Genomic DNA, 18,641 nt, shown 5'->3' with positions numbered 1-18,641 from the left:
TCTTTTGTGAATGCCAAAATCAAAAGAACAGAACATTTACAGAAATATGACTTTTATTTTCGAAATTGCAACACGTTATCTTTTTGTCAAACAAACAGTAAAAATGGAAAGAAAGGAACAAACCAAGTGCAACCTGGGAGACATAGTTGTGAAAGGGGTCAGGGGTCATCAGATCTGTGCTTGCAGGTAATGTTCATAGTTAGCCCGCAGTACAAACTCAAAAGTGGGCTTTGATTTCAAAGCCTCCATCTCGTCCAGCTGAAGAAGGTCTTTGACGTCAGGAAGGTAGGTCTGTAGAGGAACACCTGGAAAACAACAAGAGAACACATTCTGAATAGGTTGGAAGGGTCATAAAGAGGTACATAATAAACAGAGCAGTGACACTCAATACCCCTTTTCAATATTTTGTCATTCATTTAAAAAAAAATTGTTTTACAACAATTCAACAATCTCCTAAATATCTCTTAAGCAACTCTTGAAATGTGTTGTTTCCGAACAAATTAACTGATGAGAATAAAGTGAAATCCTTTAGTCAGACACCAGACCAAAATGGCTACTGCAGTGCTTACCTTCTTGTATGAGCTTGAGGAGGATCTTGACAAAGATGCTGTCCTTGGCTGCCTCCAGAGGGTCATCGTTCCCATCAGCAGACAACCAGCTGTGAGCAACACAGCGAAAAGGAAGCTCAATGCAAACTTACAATAACAACAATAATGCTTATTCATTCATTGCATTCACTATAGAAAGCACACTTGACAACAAACAAAATGTAAGAAGTGTCAAACAGTGTACTTACACCTATCCAATCCTTTCAGATTTGGAATTAGGAAATTAGCAAGAAAGGGAGTCAGAGTGAGATATTAGAAGGATTAGGGCCATTGAGCGGTACTTACTCGTCTTTCTTGAGGGCCTTGCAGAAGATCTCACACTTGAGTCCCTCAATGTCCACAGCGTCCTCCTGCAACAAGAATATGCCCCATATCAGTGAACCCTGACAGACCTGATTAATCAACCCTGAGCTAAGGATTCATGCTAGCGGCAGTAGGACTACCTCGTCTATGTACTCCAGTAGATCCAGAGCCTTCTTGAAGTCATACTCATTGGCTCGTCGGTTGTCATCACAAATATACAGCTGGTGAGAAAATAGTTAAATTAGGTCAGTCCATTGGTAATTGTAGGAGTTGTATTTTGGGGTTCAGCTGGTGACAGGGAGGATAGATGTGTGTGTTGTATTGTCATCATGTGTCTGTGTGGTGGCAGGTATGTGGATTTATGTGGAGTTACTGGTTGTGCGACTGCGAGTGTGGTCTACTTAAGCAATAAGCATGAGTGGGTGTGGTATATGGAATCTTAGTTTAGTCCTAGCTTGAGATATAACAAAAAAAACGTGATCCCATAATGGGTATCAATGTATGATGTGGTATACGGCCAATGTACCACGGCTAACAGCTATTATGCATAACGCAACACAGAGTGGCTGGATACCGCCCTTAGCCATAGTATATTGGCCATATATCAAACCCCCGAGGTGCCTTATATATATTAGAAAACTGGCTACCAATGTAATTAGAGCAGCAAAAATGAATGTTTTGTCATCCCCCTGGTATACGGTCAGATATACCACGGCTGTCAGCCAAATCAGCATTCAGGGCTCGAACCACCCAGTTTATAATGGTGCTTTGGTAAGGTTGTCTGTGTTGGGTTACGTGGTAATGTGAGTGGTCCACTGATGTGTGTTCCTACATTAATAAGGTTGTGAGCGCTGAGCAGGGGCATGGTGTCGGGGTTCTGTTGTTTCTCCTCCAGCAGCTGTTTGGGCAGAGTCTCCTGGTGCAGCAGGAACCTCTCCTGCTCGACCATTTCTGTAGGATGACAAAGAAAACACTGGTGATATCCCTGCAGAACTCACCAATTAGACACCCTCCAGTGAACAGAGGTTTCCTTGCTTCTTTTGCATCAAATAGTGTCTGTTGTCTTAGGGCTAAATACTAAGAGTTTAAAATACATGTTCATAACTCCCATTGACAATAATGTATGATTTAAGTGAGAATTAAGCAGAAGTATCTCAAGTAGCCCCTTACCGTCTACATGTTTCTTCATCACAGCCTCAGGCATGTCTGATGCCAGGGCAGTCAGTTTACTGAGAGCCAACAGGGTCTTCTTCTTCACAAAGTAACGTGTCTCCATGTTGGCCTGGCCATACAGGGTTTTGTAAGCCTGGGGAGAGAGAGAGATGGTCAAATACATATCACAAATGCAACACTGTCTCTTTAACATTGGAAACTGCACTATGCAACTGCCAAACTACGGTATGTCTTTTCATAAGAAGCGGCATGTTCACAAGTTAGCTACTAAGGTCAACTGATGTGTGTGTGTGTGTGTGTGAGAGAATGAGAGAGTGTGTGTGTGTGTGTGTTCCAATTACACTGCTGAAGTCATGGACGTGGATGTGGTGCAGCCAGCTGAGGTGTTCGTGGGACTGCAGGAAGCTGGCCAGCTGCTGGTGCTGGGCGATGGGCTGGGAGAGCAGCTTGCCCCTCTTCCCCTTCTCCATGTACCAGCGGAACAGGAAGTCCGCAAAGTTCTACAGGAAGTGACATGGAAATTAAATGAAACACGCAGCATCTATGGAATCTTAGTTTAGTCCTAGCTTGAGATACAAAAAAAATATAGATGTTATCCCATAATGGGTACCAATGTATGATTTACATGCGCAGTCTGAGTAACGGCAGGTAGGCTAGCGGTTAAGTGCGTTGGGCCACTAACCAAAAGATTGTTGGTTTGAATCCCCGAGCCGACTAGGTGAAAATCTGTCTATGTGCCCTTGAGCAAGGCACTTAACCCTAATTGCTCCTGTAAGTCACTCTGGATAAGAGGGTCTGCTAAATAACAAAAAATGTGACATGCACATATCCTTTGTTAGTGCCAGATCTGATAAAACACCAGTGATAAAATTGGGTCGTGTTCAGTACGGCACACAGTAGCAAAACATTTTGCCACAACAACCAAACACCTGTGTTCTTATTGGACCAGTTCAAGTAGTACCTCCCCATTTCAAAAATTCTCCACCTAATGAACACCACCCTGGTTTTAGAGGATTAGTGTCGAACCTGGTCGGCGAACTTGGCCATGTAGTGCTGCAGTCTGTTTTGGTTGTCAGTCTGCTCACACATCTGGACCAGGATGTCAAAGTCACAGTACTTCTCTGCCAGTGCCGCCACCCACTGGTACTGACCCAGTTCCACTGGAACATAAAGAAAAGTTAACACCCTTAATATTATTTAAGTGTACATAATACCTTTATAATGGATGTAATAAGCAGTCAGACTTATAATTTCTGAAAAATATCAGCCAGATTTAGCTATAAAATGTGTAATTCCACTGAAAGGATTAAGATAAAAATGATTTTGTATTCCAAAATGGCTTGACCTGGTAACCAAATACTCGAGCCAAAATGGCCGCCCGGTATTTTGCGTTCAATCTCCACTCACACAGTGGTGCGAGCAGTTCAGAGCGGCGCTGCGTGTACTCCATCTCCAGGGTGTTGTAGCGGTCCTGCTGGCCCGGACGGCCCGGTCTCAGTGAGGTCAGCTGGGCAACGTAGCCTCCCAGGAGCACGTCCAGCAGCGCTGCCAGCTGCTCGTTCAGGCCATTGCGCAGCTCCGAGTCGGCGTGAGGGTACACGTCACGCAGGATCACCTCGTGCTGGCGGGCGATGACGGTGCGAACCCCTCCCAGACCGCTAGAGGCTGTGGGGCGAGAAAGAGACAGGTTTGGGGATTAAGGGCACATCTCAATTGTCTTACGTTTCTCCTTCATCGCAGTGAAAGGGATCTAGCATATCGCTTTCACCTATCCTGTCTTTTCAGATCAGTTGACATTAACAAAAGGAGACAAGGCGTTATAAGAAGTTACTTTCGACTACTATGTGCATGTGTGTGTTCAACAGGGAATGTACCGGTCCATGGGATGTATTCTGGCTCAGCAGGGGTGCTCTCTGAGGCTCTGTACAGTGAGGCCTTGGTGTCTCTGTACTGACCAGCAGCCTGCAGCATGTCCTGCAATACAACCCACAAACGTACACAAATTACTGACTGTGCCATCACAAGAAATACAACCTCACACGCAACATGACCTAGACATATGAACAAAAATATAAAAACGCTAGAGGCAACAATTTCAATGATTTTACTGAGTTACAGTTCATATAAGGATATCAGTCGATTTAAATAAATTCATTAGGCCCTAATCTATGGAATTCACATGACTGGGCAGGGGCACAGCCATGGGTGGTCATAGGCCCAGCACCTGGGGAGGCAGGCCCAGCACAAGGTGCACCTGTGTAATGGTCATGCCATTTAATCATCTTTTTGATATGCCACACCTGTCAGGTGGATGGATTATCTGGGCAAAGAAAAAATGCTCACTAACAGGAACATAAACAAATTAGAGAGAAATAAAGTTTTTGTGCATATGGAACATTTCTAGGACCTTTTATTTCAGCTCATGGACCAATATTTTAAATGTTGGGCTTATATTTTTACTCAGTGTATATACAGTGCATTCGGAATGTATTCTGGCCCCTTGACTTTTCCCACATTTTGTTAGGTTACAGTCTTGTTCAAAAGTGTATACAATTATTTTTTGTTCCTCATTAATCTACACACAATACCCCATAATGACAAAGCGAAAACAGGTTAAGAAATGTTTGCAAATGTATGAAAAATAAAATACCTTATTTACATAAGTATTCAGACCCTTTGCTATGAGACCCTTTGCTATTGAACTCAGGTGCATCCTGTTTTCATTGTGTCGAGGCATAGATCTGGGGAAGGGTACCAAAAAATGTCTGCAACATTGAAGATCCCCAAGAACACAGTGGCCTCCATTTAAGAATGATGGAGGAAGTTTGGAACCACCAAGACTCTTCCTAGAGCTGGCCACCCAGCCCAACTGAGCAATCGGGGCTTGGTCAGGGAAGTGACCAAGAACCCGATGGTCACTCTGACAGAGCTCCAGAGTTCCTCTGTGGAGATGGGAGAACCTTCCAGAAAGACAACCATCTCTGCAGCACTCTACCAATCAGGCCTTTATGGTAGGGTGGCCAGATGGAAGCCATTCCTCAGTAAAAAGGCACATGACAGCCCACTTGGAGTTTGCAAAAAGGCACCTAAAGGACTCTGACCATGAGAAACAAGATTCTCTGTGCAGTGACGCTCCCCATCCAACCTGACAGAGCTTGTGAGGATCTGCAGAGAAGAATGGGAGAAACTCCCAAATACAGGTGTGCCAAGCTTGTGGCACCATACCCAAGAAGACTCAGGGCTGTAATCGCTGCCAACGGTGCTTCAACAAAGTACTGAGTAAAGGGTCTGAATACTTATGTAAATGTGATTGTTTTTTTGTTTGTTGACATTCGCAAAAATTTATACAAACCTCTATTTGCTTTCTCATTATGGAGTATTGTGTTTAGATTGACTAGGGGGGAAAAAAACATATACATTTTTAAATTTTAGAATAACGCTAATGTAACAAAAATAACATTTGAAATGTGGAAAAAGTCAAGGGGTCTGAATACTTTCCGAATGCACTCTAGATACACAGTATATAGAAGCACACCATATGATCAAAAGGCAACCATACACATGCATGGGAGATACGTGACTAACACTATGGATGTGGATACAGAGAGCCTGCACTGCCTGTGTTGTGTACCTTGATGATGGTGTTGACACTGAGCACCACTTCAGCCCACTTCACAGAGTCCACAGGGTTCTCCTTCAAAGTCCTCTCCTCCTCTTCTAGTAGACACTCAAAGACTGAGGAGATCTGAGACACCTACACACACACACACACACACCTTAATAACCTCACCTGAGGCCTAAGACAGAAGCTTCCCACAATCCCAAAGCTAATGTTTTGGAATTGACAAAATTATTTGATGATTTGAATTGGAATCTCAAATCATCTAAATTGTGTGAAGACCCCGACTCTGCTGGGGATATTATCTCTGTCATTGTCACCAGACCCCAGCCCTGCTGGGGATATTATCTCTGTCATTGTCACCTCTCTGAAGAAGACGTCTGCGGCCGTGAGGCTGGTGGACACGGTTGCGTTGCTCTTCCTCAAGGCAATGAGGATGGCACGATTGACCAGCTCGCCGTGCTTGGCGTGGTGGTTCTTCAGCGTCATGGCCGCCTGTAGCTTCTCGGCGTGCTCGCACAGCAACAGGCGCGTCGCCATGGGAGACGAGCGCACCGCGGTCTGGCCCAGCCGGTCCAGGAGACCCACCTGTGGGGGATGGGGGGGGGGGGGGTGGAGTGGGGGAGAGAGCAAGTAGAAGAGAGTAGGATACAGGGGTGGGAAGAAACGAGGTAAGGTTGTTGAACTCAAGTCATGACATATCAGTTTTTATTCATAGATCTGTGAGGAGCCCTGGAATGAAGTCCGATCCCACGGTGACACATAGGATTAGAATTATTCAGGATTATTCGGGACTGAAATATATTTCTATGCAGGTACCCCACCTGTAGCAGGAAGTCCATGAAGCAGCCGTGGGCCTTCATCTTGTCCTCTAGCTGGTGGAGGATGATGAGGGAGGTCAGGGGGAAGCCAGCACTCTCTGGACACGACAACACAGAAACAAGGTCACTTCTATGTGGAACATTATATTCAATCATTTAGATAGAAAAGAACTACAGATTTCCATGTCTTCGCCTATCTACATTTCTCTCCCTCTTTCTGTTCTCTTTTCCTTCCTTCCCCTCCCTCCATCCCTCCCTCCCTCCCACCGTCAGGGACAGACTCGGCCCAGCGGGGGTCTGAGGCTGGGTAGTCATCCACCAGGTCCAGGTTGATCCGGGTCACCACCAGGTCCAGCTCCCCGCCCACCTCTCCGTCTCCGTCCCCCTCCGGGGGGAACAGCTCGTCTGTCATGGTCTGGGCCCCCACCAGGTCATTCCTGACAAACACAACAGTTACGTTCTACTCACAACATTATAAGGTAAACTCAATAGTAACAATGTGTACTGCTTAGATCATTTAACCAGGTAATTCCCGAAAACACAAAATAAATTTACATAATTACTTAGTGGTACTCATTTGAAGTGTACACACCCCATTCACTCTGTCTACATGTACATTCTCTCACACACACTCACTCAAATACTCCCTCTCTCTTTCTGTAAAAAAAACTCAGAGCCCTGCGCCCTCATTTGGCAGTAACAGCTGCTCGAGCTTAACAACAACAGGGCAGATGCAATCACAGAGAGCAAGTAATTACACAGACCTAAATCCCACATTGTCCTCAACGCAGGGACATTTTTTCAGGGGAGGAACAAACAAAGTCCCTTGTTTTACAGCGGAGGTCTGTGTCACTGTCAATAAAACTCAAACTTCAGCAATTGGGGCCAACGTCACACAATCTTTCTGCAGACTTACCGGCAGAACTGCAGAAACGCTGCTTTTAGGAGTTTGGTTTTGTCCTCTTGCGCTACAGGCTCCATCCTAGTCGGAGTCTCCATAGCAGTTGCCTTGAAACAAAAAAAGGGTCAAGTCATAAATAACGTACGTCATAAAACAATGTGTACTCACCAATTACGTAAAAATAATGAAAATGGAAAGAAAAATGTTTTTAAACATTGCTAGTTCACCAATTTAATGTCATCTCATTATTCACACAGGTCAATTGGTGACCCCGATCCATATCAGAGACCTGGCACTGCTTTAATTCATCTGACTCTACTCTCTACCTCAGGGCCGGCCCCAGCCAGGGAGAAGCAGAGGGAGTCCTCCATGGTCTCAGGCAGCATGGAAGCACTCTCTCTGGCCACCACGGCCACCAGACCACTGTTCTGGGAGAAGAACACTGGCAGGTTGGCACAGCAGCCCCCACCACGCAGACGGTCACCTGGAGAGATGAAGGAGGACGGTGAGAATAGAAACATGGGAGGCGAGTCAAGTCAAATTGCCCATTCATGAAAATGGATAATGAGCTAAAAAGACAAAAAAAAAAGGTTGATGATATTATTATGATAACTATGAATTACTGAGAGCTGTTGCAGCCATCTACACCATTCAACTCATCAATAACATTCAGTTTAAAACATTGGGTGCATGTCAACAGTCTAAAGGCTTCCTCTTCTTGTCAATTTTGTTATTAAGAAAAGGAGATGAGGAAATGGGCCAACTTTAAACTATTGAGAGGCACCCAATGTCCTCTAACGTTGAGTCCATTATCCAGGTCTCTTACCAGGTGTGTTGAAGGGGATCTTCTCCTCAGGTAGACCTCCTCTGCCGGTACCGGTGGAGCAGGCAAACACCAGCTCCTCGTTGTACAGGAAGGCAGCAGGGCTGGAGGCCCGTGGTAACATCAGCCTCATGGCCTGGAGAGCATCCTCACTCTGAGGGGAATAACACAACATATCAACCGTTAGACAAAAACATCGACATTTAAACTGAAGGAAGACCAATATGGTTGATATTTTCATGTCTGCAAAAATTGCATTCCAAATGCATGAAGCCTTGAGCTTTTTTAGAGAAAGTCTACTTAAGGAACATATTGCCACTTTCAAACTCAAAAAAACAAACAAAAAAAAAACATTTTGTGAATCATAATACACAATTTCAGTTGAAGCCCAATTGAGTGAAGACTGACCTGGAAGGGGGGGTTGTACTTGGTGACCTCCACAGAGAGCTCATCAGAAATGTTGTTGCCGTTGTCCAGCAGGGTGACCAGGCAGAAGTAGGCCAGGCAGGGGGAGTCTGAAGGGTGCCAGGCTGCCGCCAACACTACCAGGCCATCCCTGGAAAACAAAATTATAGTCAGAAGTATGTAGAATCATAAAAAGTTGCAGTCACCAGCTGACTATTACATCAAATCACGTAGTGAGATAAATACACATCCAGAAACCGAGATGAGAGCTCGACTTACTGGCTCAGTTGCATGTCCATGTAGGTAACGTTCACTCCTTCCTTGATTTCCTCATAGTTGCTCTCTGACCCCTGATAGATGGTGAGAGAAAACAGATCATGCCTTCAGGACAATCATCCAATCTATAGGTAACTACCAAAATATAGGAAACACCAACTTAAGTGTCTTAATAGGGCGTTGGGCCACCACGAGCTGCCTGAAAAGCGTCAATGCACCTTGGCATCGATTCTACAAGTGTCTGGAACACTATTGGAGGGATTCAAAACCATTTTTCCACAATAAATTCCATAATTTGGTGTTTTGTTGACAGTGGTGGAAAACACTGTCTCAGGCATCGCTCCGGGATCTGATATAAGTGTTCAATTGGGTTGAGATCTGGTGACTGAGACACACACACTTTAAACCCCCTATACTCCTTTGATCCCCCTCTTTCAAAGTAACTGAGATCTCTTCTAGCCACGGTAACCAAAATGGCTAAACATGATATGTTAACTCAGGAAGCACATGCTTTGTGTCCCTCATTTACTCTAGTGTTTCCTTTATCTTGACAGTTACCTGTACAACCAAGAGGACGGTTCACCTCAAAGTAACGCACCGTGATTTACCGCAACCTGACATAAAGTAACGCAACACAACATTCATGTAAAGTGTTGCTCTGCTTACCCAGATGGCGTCGGCGACACTCTCCGTTAGAGCGCGGCTGGAGTCCCAGCTGAGGACCTGGTGCTCTGTGACCTCATCCACCTCCCATTTACTGAGCCCACAGGAGGTCAGAGTATACAGGCAGCCCGTCTCGCCCACCCACAGAACACTGTGGAGCTACAGAGGGAGGAGAGGGTCTGTGAGCTGATATCACCATATTACCAATTAATGACCATCATTTGGGGATTCATAGGACTCCACTAGAAGAAACGTGCATTGTTGTTGGTGAGCGGGGCGCGCATGCCAAACAGGCTGGAGACGCGGCGTCCGATGCCGGAGAGCACCCCCTGGCCCTGCTGTAGCGCCCTCTGCTGCAGCTTTCCGGAGGGGTCCGCCCCGAGGCGCATCATCTGGCCCTTGTAGGATGACACGATGAAACTACCCCCCTGAGGGAAGAGAGGGATGGTGGGATGAGGGAGGAGAAGAAGTGGGATGAAATCAACAGCACATAATGTTTAATCAGATAAATATGTTCAAAATGTATGTAAAACTAGTAAAACTGACTATCCTACCGATCCTCGACTTCGGCGATGTCATCTACAAAATGGCTTCCAACACTCTACTCAGCAAACTGGATGCAGTCTATCACAGTGCCATCCGTTTTGTCACTAAAGCACCTTATACCACCCACCACTGCGACTTGTATGCGCTAGTCGGCTGGCCCTCGCTACATATTCGTCGCCAGACCCACTGGCTCCAGGTCATCTACAAGTCCATGCTAGGTAAAGCTCCGCCTTATCTCAGCTCACTGGTCACGATGGCAACACCCATCCGTAGCACGCGCTCCAGCAGGTGTATCTCACTGATCATCCTTAAAGCCAACACCTCATTTGGCCGCCTTTCGTTCCAGTACTCTGCTGCCTGTGACTGGAACGAATTGCAAAAATCGCTGAAGTTGGAGACTTTTATCTCCCTCACCAACTTCAAACATCTGCTATCTGAGCAGCTAACCGATCGCTGCAGCTGTACATAGTCTATTGGTAAATAGCCCACCCATTTTCACCTACCTCATCCCCATACTGTTTTTATTTATTTATTTTTCTGCTCTTTTGCACACCAATATCTCTACCTGTACATGACCATCTGATCATTTATCACTCCAGTGTTAATCTGCAAAATTGTAATTATTCGCCTACCTCATGCCTTTTGCACACATTGTATATAGACTCCCCCTTTGTTTTCTACTGTGTTATTGACTTGTTAATTGTTTACTCCATGTGTAACTCTGTGTTGTCTGCTCATACTGCTATGCTTTATCTTGGCCAGGTCGCAGTTGCAAATGAGAACTTGTTCTCAACTAGCCTACCTGGTTAAATAAAGGTGAAATAAAAATAAAATAAAAAAAATAAAATGTGTGCTACCGTTTTACACACAATTTGTTGGCAATTCTCAATCCACTAATAATGAGAACCTGCTCTATACATCTTTATCTGTGATTGAGGGAGCAGCGTTGTATTCAAAACAAGAACAACGCATACACAACATAACAACTTACCCTAACAGCCACAACAAAGTTGCAGAGGTTTTCGCCCATGTCGACCACAGTCTCAGTGTAATTCCCCTCGTGGGCCAAACTGGGCCAGAACCGGGCTGTTCCCTCTGGAGCCACCGCCATGACAGAGATAGACTGAGCATTCAAGAAAAAGTCCCACAACAGTAAACAACCACGACTGATGGTGTGTCGATTGGAATTTCAGTTCAACGCCTTGTCAAAGACAACGAGTAGACTAAAGCAGAAAGACACTGACACTCAGGCTAGCTGCTTAAAAGCTACTGTAACAGCAAAGTCATTAGGCAGACAGGTGGGAACTTTTTTGCATTTTCGGAGGTTGAATAGGTTAGTTTCCTGATAGTCATTGATTACCTGAACACTGGCAGTCTCCAGAGGGCTGGGAGATGATATGGAGACGAGATCAGCATAGTAGGCAAACTCACTAGTAGGCAGCTGGAGGCCCTTACATACTGACAACTAGGAGACACAACAGAGAAAGTTCACTCATTGGCAATGCATGTTTTTCTTTTAATTATAGGACACACTGTATCAATGTGTTGCATATCTCATAATTATCTACCAGGGTTGTGTATCCAGTGTTGAAACGGAGTGACACAAAGAGGTAGGGTTCTACCTGGACTTGCCCAATAAGGAGCACTCATTTTGTGTTCCGTTTCAAAGCGTTTCGCTACGGTGTGACCTAATGGACTGTACCTTTGCAACAGCAGTCTGGCAGATCTTCCAGATGATCAGTCTCTCTCCACACACCATCCAGGCCCAGCCACTCTCATCCACCTTCACAGAGATCTGGTCATCGGCTGAGGGACACAAAACACAGAACCCGTGGGAGAGAACATCAGCCAGACTGCATTGATCCGGATGACCTGTACAATGCATTCTACAGTATGTATAACTCGCAGAGAGATAATGACAGGAAAGAGTCAATGACCCACCATCAGCCATTGTCAAAGCCTCCATGACTTTGACAGGTAGAGAAGAGCCAAACGTCTGGACATCGAAGTGGAGTGCGTCTGAAGTTGAGTAGCTCTGGACACGCGTGGGAGTTGATCTGGAAATGAGAAGGCGAGCAGTTTTTAAAAAACACTCCACGAGTGACTGTGCCTCAAGAGACATTGTTGACAATGATGGCGCATGGACACTCACCTCGCTGCTAACGACGTCCTACGTGGGGAAAAGAGAAGCCCTGTAGGTGTACCGGCGAGACTCTTTCTACCGGTGCCTCTTGAGGACTGCCTTCGGCCTGAACTAGGGGTAGAACGAGGGCTAAACATCGTAGCTGTGCCCCAAAATGTTCAATATTCATTCAACTCCAGACAGCTCTTCTTATTTTGCGCGCACAATATGAAACTTCAGGCGCATGAAATATACGTCATGAAATACAAACTCAGATTCGCAGTACATAGTTGGTCCACTAGATCGTGCCATTGAAAACATTTGTTTGAACACTAATACATTTTTTACGAATAGCATTGTCATTTATTAATAATACCTTCAATTAAAATGACACTATTACTGATTGTAAATTGATTGCCTTTTGCAAGTAGCTAGTTGTTGTGTATTGGTTGGCAGTAAACAGAACACGATATAGATTTCCTGCCATCACATTCAGGCAAGACGAGTCGATCAATCGATGACTCCAAGATGTGAGCGAGCTGCTATTTGATGGAAGGGGTGGACATACATGATGATGGGGTTGCTACGAAAGGCAGCGGGATATTTGTGATAAGAACAAATCACATTGCATAAATATAATTTCCTTAATAGATGTAACTGACAAGGAAGAATATCAGCACGATATGCAGTGAGTGGCCATGATGTTGTTGATATGTTTTTCGCTAAACCCGCTTAAAGTTCGAAGGGCCTAGTTTAGCTAACTTTAGCTGCTGGCTAACGTTATTTTGCTAATGACAGGACTGCAATAAATACTCTTTGCTTAAGCTGTTTGGTGCGTATTTTTACCAGTGCATTTGTTGCTCACTTGTACGGACATTCTCCCAAGTTTCCATGGCGACCCTTGCTAACACTGGCTAGCAGTTTTATTGAATGGTTCCGTTGGCAAGTGTTAGCTAGTCATATAGCCCATTTTTCTCTTCAACAGCACTGAAGTGAATTACTCGTGGGTCAATGTAATCCCAGGAAGCTATAAATATAGCTATCTAGTTTCTAGCAGTGTTTGTAATGAGTTAACTAACATGTTAATGCAATGCAGTAGGTTACATCAGCTAAACAACGTCTTAATGCACAGATAAAGCCTTTTACTTTTGTCCAGGCTGCTATACTGTTTTGTGTTTTCCCAGGTTATGAAGCGGGTACGCACGGAGCAGATCCAGTACACTGTAGCTCAGTACCTGAAGCGGAGGCAGTATGTGGATACTGAAAGTTCCCTGAAGGGGGCTAAACTGTCCCAGTCCGCAGAGGAGATGGCTGCCAACCTCACAGGTGAGGCTTTGAATTGGCAGCTGGCCGGTATCAAATGCAAAGATCAGTGACCAAATCAAGTGAAACTAGTATCACAGATTGAATGGGTGAATGATGCCAACTATTTTTGCAGACATGATTCAGCAAATCTTACTTATTGAGAAGCTCAAGCATCATCTTTCAGTTTAGGATGAGTATTAACAGTATTAACACTCATGGTGATTACTCGTATACCTAATCTTATTAATTGTCTCTCTTTCTTTGAGCAGTGCAGGCAGAGTCGGGGTGTGCAAACATTGTCTCTGCTGCCCCTTGTCAAGCTGACCCTCAACAGTACGAGACCCAATTTTCCAGACTACGCAATTTTCTCTCAGGTACTTCACAATTGTGTAGAGACTGATGATATGTACGCTGCTTTGCAACATTATACTAGCTTACCACTTAGTATGAAGCAATATATTGTAAATGCTATGCTAGTTACTGTGGGCATAAGATCGTGGCCTTACTCTTTGTTTATTTTCTCCGGTCCAGAAGCGGCATTGCCATGGGGCCAGGAGGTGAGCTGCGTCCTGTACCCGCTCTTTGTTTATCTCCACCTGGACATGGTGCGCTGCAGCTTGAAGGGGGCGGTGGATGGCTTCTACAGCCGCTTCCACGGCCTCTTCCTGGGGGACGCCGAGCAGCGCTCCACCGTGGAGCAGCTTCGCCACGTCCTCACCCAGCAGGATGTCAACGCCAACCCTAAGCTCCTGGCCTTCCTTGACCACAAGTACGTGGTAAACCTGACGGAGCCGGCCTACAGTTACTTGTTACGCTATCTGCAGAGTGAAGACAACAGTACCCTCTGTAGGGCCCTCAGCACCCACGTCCAGGTAGAGGTCACCTCCTCACCACGCACCGACTACCAGCTGTATGGGACGACGGGAGCGGGAGCCGCCGGGGCCGCCACCACGGCCCCCAACTCTACCTCCTCGTGGTCGGGATCGGATGGCCCTGAGCGAGGGGAGGCGGCGGGGGTGGAGGTCCCCACAGGGATCCCGCAGAGCGAGGTGGCCCTGGAGGCACTGCAGGACTGCATTAAGAAGGTGCGTGAGGGGCCACCATCACTCACCACCGTGTGCTTCTACGCCTTCCAGCACACGGAGCAGCTGCTGAACGCGGCAGAGGTGTCGGCCGACAGCAAGCTGCTGGCCGCCGGGTTCGACAGTTCGGCCGTCAAGCTATGGAGCCTTAGGGCCAGGAAACTGAAGGCCAGGCCACACCGGGCCGACGTATCACACATCCGCTTAGCATGCGACGTGCTGGAAGAGGAGGTGAGAGGATTTTCTTTGGTTAGGATTTTTACAGAAATAGTATATTTTAAGATGTTGGTATCCCTGCTGAAAATTATGGGAAATGTTCACATATCTAGGCAGTACAATGGTGTTTCCTCTGAAAATGTCAATGCGCTTTTCCCCCTCTGTATTCAGGCAGATGAAGAGGACGGCTCGGGCAGCGAGATCAAGACCCTGCGTGGCCACAGCGGTCCGGTGTTCCGCACGGCCTTCCTGACAGACAGCTCAGGCCTGCTGTCCTGCTCGGAGGACACGTCCATTCGCTACTGGGACCTAGGCAGCTTCACCAACACGGCCCTCTACCAGGGCCACGCCTACCCCGTCTGGGACGTGGACGTCAGCCCCTGCAGCCTCTACTTTTCCAGCGGCTCCCACGACCGCACTGCCCGCCTCTGGACCTTCTCCAGGACATACCCCCTGAGGCTCTACGCCGGCCACCTAGCAGATGTGGACTGTGTCAAGTTCCACCCCAACTCAAACTACCTAGCCACAGGCTCCACGGATAAAACTGTCCGCCTCTGGAGTACCCAGCAGGGGGCGTCAGTGCGCCTGTTCACAGGCCACCGCGGCCCTGTGTTGTCTGTAGCCTTCGCGCCCAATGGGAAGTACCTGGCGTCGGCGGGCGAGGACCAGCGGGTGAAGCTGTGGGACCTGGCCTCAGGCGCTCTGGTCAAGGACCTGAGGGGCCACACAGACAGTGTCACCAGCCTGTCGTTCAGCCCCGACAGCAGCCTGGTGGCCTCCTCTTCCATGGATAACTCAGTCAGGGTGTGGGACATCCGAAACTCCCATGGGACGACCCACGCGGATAGCTCGTCCAGCGAGCTGGTGGGGCTCTACACGGGAAACACCAGCAACGTGCTCAACGTCCAGTTCATGGCCTGTAACTTGCTCCTGGTGACGGGAACGGCGCAAGAAAAACATGGACAGTAGACATTTTGTTTTGTCTGGCCTGTCTGTTTAGTTTTGTTTTAAAAGACTGTTGTATCTGGAGGGTCTCAGACATGGTCACCATGGAGACATACATGTTATCTTCCCTAAGCCAATTACAGAGAGGTTTAATTTCAGGTCAAAAGGTCACTTGCTAAAATTGCCCACTCAAGGTAGTTTTTGACAAGATCTCTGAGTAGAAAAGAGATGTTAATCTGAACATACTAAAAAATTAATTTTGATGCTTATATCCACAATGCCAAAATGAGAAGTTACAGTTGAAGTCAGAAGTTTATGTACACCTTAGCCAAATACATTTCAACTCAGTTTTTCACAATTTCTAACATTTTAAAAGTAAAAATCCCTGTCTTAGGTCATTTAGGATCACCACTTTATTTTAAGAATGTGAAATGTCAGAATAATAGTGATTTATTTCAGCTTTAATTTTTTTCATCACATTCCCAGTGGGTCAGACGTTTACATACTCTCAATTAGTATTTGGTAACATTGCCTTTAAATTATTTAACTTGGGTCAAACGTTTCGGGTAGCCTTCCACAAGCTTCCCACAATAAGTTGGGTGAATTTTGGCCCATTCCACCTGACAAAGCTGGTGCAACTGAGTCAGGTTTCTAGGCCTCCTTGCTCGCACATGCTTTTTCAGTTCTGCCCACAACTTTTCTATAGGATTGAGGTCAGGGCTTTGTGATAGCCACTCCAATACCTTGACTTTGTTGTCCTTAAGCCATTTTGCCACAATTTTGGAAGTTTTCTTGGGGTCATTGTCCATTTGGAAGACCCATTTGCGACCAAGCTTTAACTTCCTGACTGATGTCTTGATGTTGCTTCAATATATCCACATAATTTTCCTGCCTGATGATGCCATCTATTTTATGAAGTGCACCAGACCCTCCTGCAGCAAAGCACCCCCACAACATGATGCTGCCACCCCTGTGCTTCACAGTTGGGATGGTGTTCTTTGGCTTGCAAGCCTCCCCCTTTTTCCTCCAAACATAACAATGGTCATTATGGCCAAACAGTTCTATTTTTATTTTTCATCAGACCAGAGGACAATTCTCCAAAAAGTATGATCTTTGTCCCCATGTGCAGTTGCAAACCGTAGACTGTCTTTTCTATGGCGGTTTTGGAGCAGTGGCTTCTTCCTTGCTGAGCAGCCTTTCAGGTTATGTCGATATAGGACTCGTTTTTACTGTGGATATAGATACTTTTGTACCTGTTTCCTCCAGCGTCTTCACAAGGTCCTTTGCTGCTGTTCTGGGATTGATTTGCACTTTTCGCACGTTCATCTCTAGGAGACAGAACGCGTCTCCTTCCTGAGCGGTATGACAGCTGCGTGGTCCCATGGTGTTTATACTTGCGTACTATTGTTTGTACAGATGAACGTGGTATCTTCAGGCATTTGGAAATTTATCCCAAGGATGAACCAGACTTGTGGAGGTCTACAATTTTTTTCTTAGGTCTTGGCTGATTTATTTTGATTTTCCCATTTTCCCATATCAAGCAAAGAGGCACTGAGTGTGAAGGTAGTCCTTGAAATAATCCACAGGTACACCTCCAATTGACTCAAATTATGTCAATTAGCCTATTAGAAGCTTCTAAAGCCATGACATAATTTTCTGAAATTTTCCAAGCTGTTTAAAGGCACAGTCAACTTAGTGTACGTAAACTTCTGACCCACTGGAATTATGGTAGTGTGATAAGTGAAATCGTCTGTCTGTAAACAATTGTTGGAAAAATTACTTATGTCATGCGCAAAGTAGATGTCCTAACCGACTTGTCAAAATTATAGTTTGTCAACAATACATTTGTGGAGTGGTTGAAAAACGAGTTTTAATGTCTCCAACCTAAGTGTATGTAAACTTCAGACTTCAACTGTACATGTAAAAGGGTAGGTTCATTGGAAATAACTTTTTGATTTATGGCATTTTCACCACCTGATGGGTTCTACTAGTGAGACCTCATAACTTTTCAGGTTTCTCAAATATTTTCAATAAATTCACATCTAAGTAGAGTTTCCAGGTAGAATGTTAGCTTGGCATGGTTCCGGATGAGGATTGCATTTTGGGTCTAGTGCCTTGAGGGTCAACACCTGTTTTATTCGGTCACGCACAAAATTCACATTGATCTAAAAAAAGTGGGTCTCTGGCTATTCGATTACTTGAGTTGTTTAAAAATCAGCATCTCCCCAGGATTTGTCCTCATACAGTTGTTAAACGTCATCACCACTAACTGAGAATGTTGGCATTGCTATGAAACGCTGAACTGCGACCAATATGAGAGTAATCACAGGGAAAGAATGACAACTGTACTTTGTTTCTTTACCATTCTGTCAGTGGCATTATTTGTAATATGCTGAGAAGTGTAAATAAATTTTTGTAATCTCTTGACTGGCTGTACCTGGTTTTTATTTTTCAAGAGAGATGGCACCCTGTTGCATGTTTGCGGGTGAAGGTGAATTGATAAAGTTAAGAGAAAGATCGGGACTTTGGAGTGTTTTATATGGCTTCATATCTATAATGGTAAAGATAAAACAAATGGATACTCGTTAGTTGACAGACATTTTCTGTTCATATCAGCCTTCTATTTGTAATTGAGAGTTTTTATTTTTTAAATGGCTTTTTAATAACTATTTCTCCACAAAATGATCCTGATCTTTAAGATCTAAAACTTGAACTTGTGCTGTTCCACTTCAAATATGCATAACATGTTAGCAGTGATGACAAATCGGTCACTACCTAAAAACCTGACATTCTTGAACACATTCTATAGTGAACTCCTATATCAGAGAGTGAG

At 45.4% G+C, this 18,641-nt stretch overlaps 2 protein-coding genes across 2 annotated transcripts; one reads left to right on the top strand and one right to left on the bottom strand.

The window, feature by feature from the left end:
- Nucleotides 1-35: 35 nt before the first annotated feature.
- LOC110485860 (nuclear pore complex protein Nup133) lies at nucleotides 36-12,728 on the bottom strand. Its single transcript, XM_036940548.2, has 26 exons — nucleotides 12,291-12,728; nucleotides 12,080-12,195; nucleotides 11,841-11,944; nucleotides 11,499-11,603; nucleotides 11,130-11,261; nucleotides 9,850-10,020; nucleotides 9,596-9,751; nucleotides 8,933-9,003; nucleotides 8,657-8,804; nucleotides 8,252-8,402; nucleotides 7,752-7,909; nucleotides 7,441-7,532; nucleotides 6,792-6,961; nucleotides 6,528-6,622; nucleotides 6,067-6,291; nucleotides 5,716-5,838; nucleotides 3,959-4,058; nucleotides 3,492-3,749; nucleotides 3,111-3,244; nucleotides 2,426-2,584; nucleotides 2,082-2,217; nucleotides 1,744-1,862; nucleotides 1,052-1,132; nucleotides 894-958; nucleotides 570-658; nucleotides 36-305 (listed from the first exon to the last, which is right to left on the bottom strand). The coding sequence occupies exons 1-26, from the start codon at nucleotides 12,416-12,418 to the stop codon at nucleotides 169-171; spliced, it is 3,423 nt and encodes a 1,140-aa protein (XP_036796443.1). The 5' UTR covers nucleotides 12,419-12,728; the 3' UTR covers nucleotides 36-168.
- LOC110485861 (TAF5-like RNA polymerase II p300/CBP-associated factor-associated factor 65 kDa subunit 5L) lies at nucleotides 12,558-18,235 on the top strand. Its single transcript, XM_021557061.3, has 5 exons — nucleotides 12,558-12,948; nucleotides 13,445-13,586; nucleotides 13,835-13,939; nucleotides 14,097-14,878; nucleotides 15,035-18,235. The coding sequence occupies exons 2-5, from the start codon at nucleotides 13,448-13,450 to the stop codon at nucleotides 15,830-15,832; spliced, it is 1,824 nt and encodes a 607-aa protein (XP_021412736.1). The 5' UTR covers nucleotides 12,558-12,948; nucleotides 13,445-13,447; the 3' UTR covers nucleotides 15,833-18,235.
- The last annotated feature ends 406 nt before the right edge of the window (nucleotides 18,236-18,641 follow it).

This window comes from Oncorhynchus mykiss, chromosome 13 (assembly GCF_057628025.1).
Source record: "Oncorhynchus mykiss isolate SJ-2025 chromosome 13, ASM5762802v1, whole genome shotgun sequence".
NCBI classification, from domain to species: Eukaryota; Metazoa; Chordata; class Actinopteri; order Salmoniformes; family Salmonidae; genus Oncorhynchus; species Oncorhynchus mykiss.
Note: the sequence above shows the minus strand (reverse complement) of the source record. Positions and strands in the feature narration are given on the sequence as shown.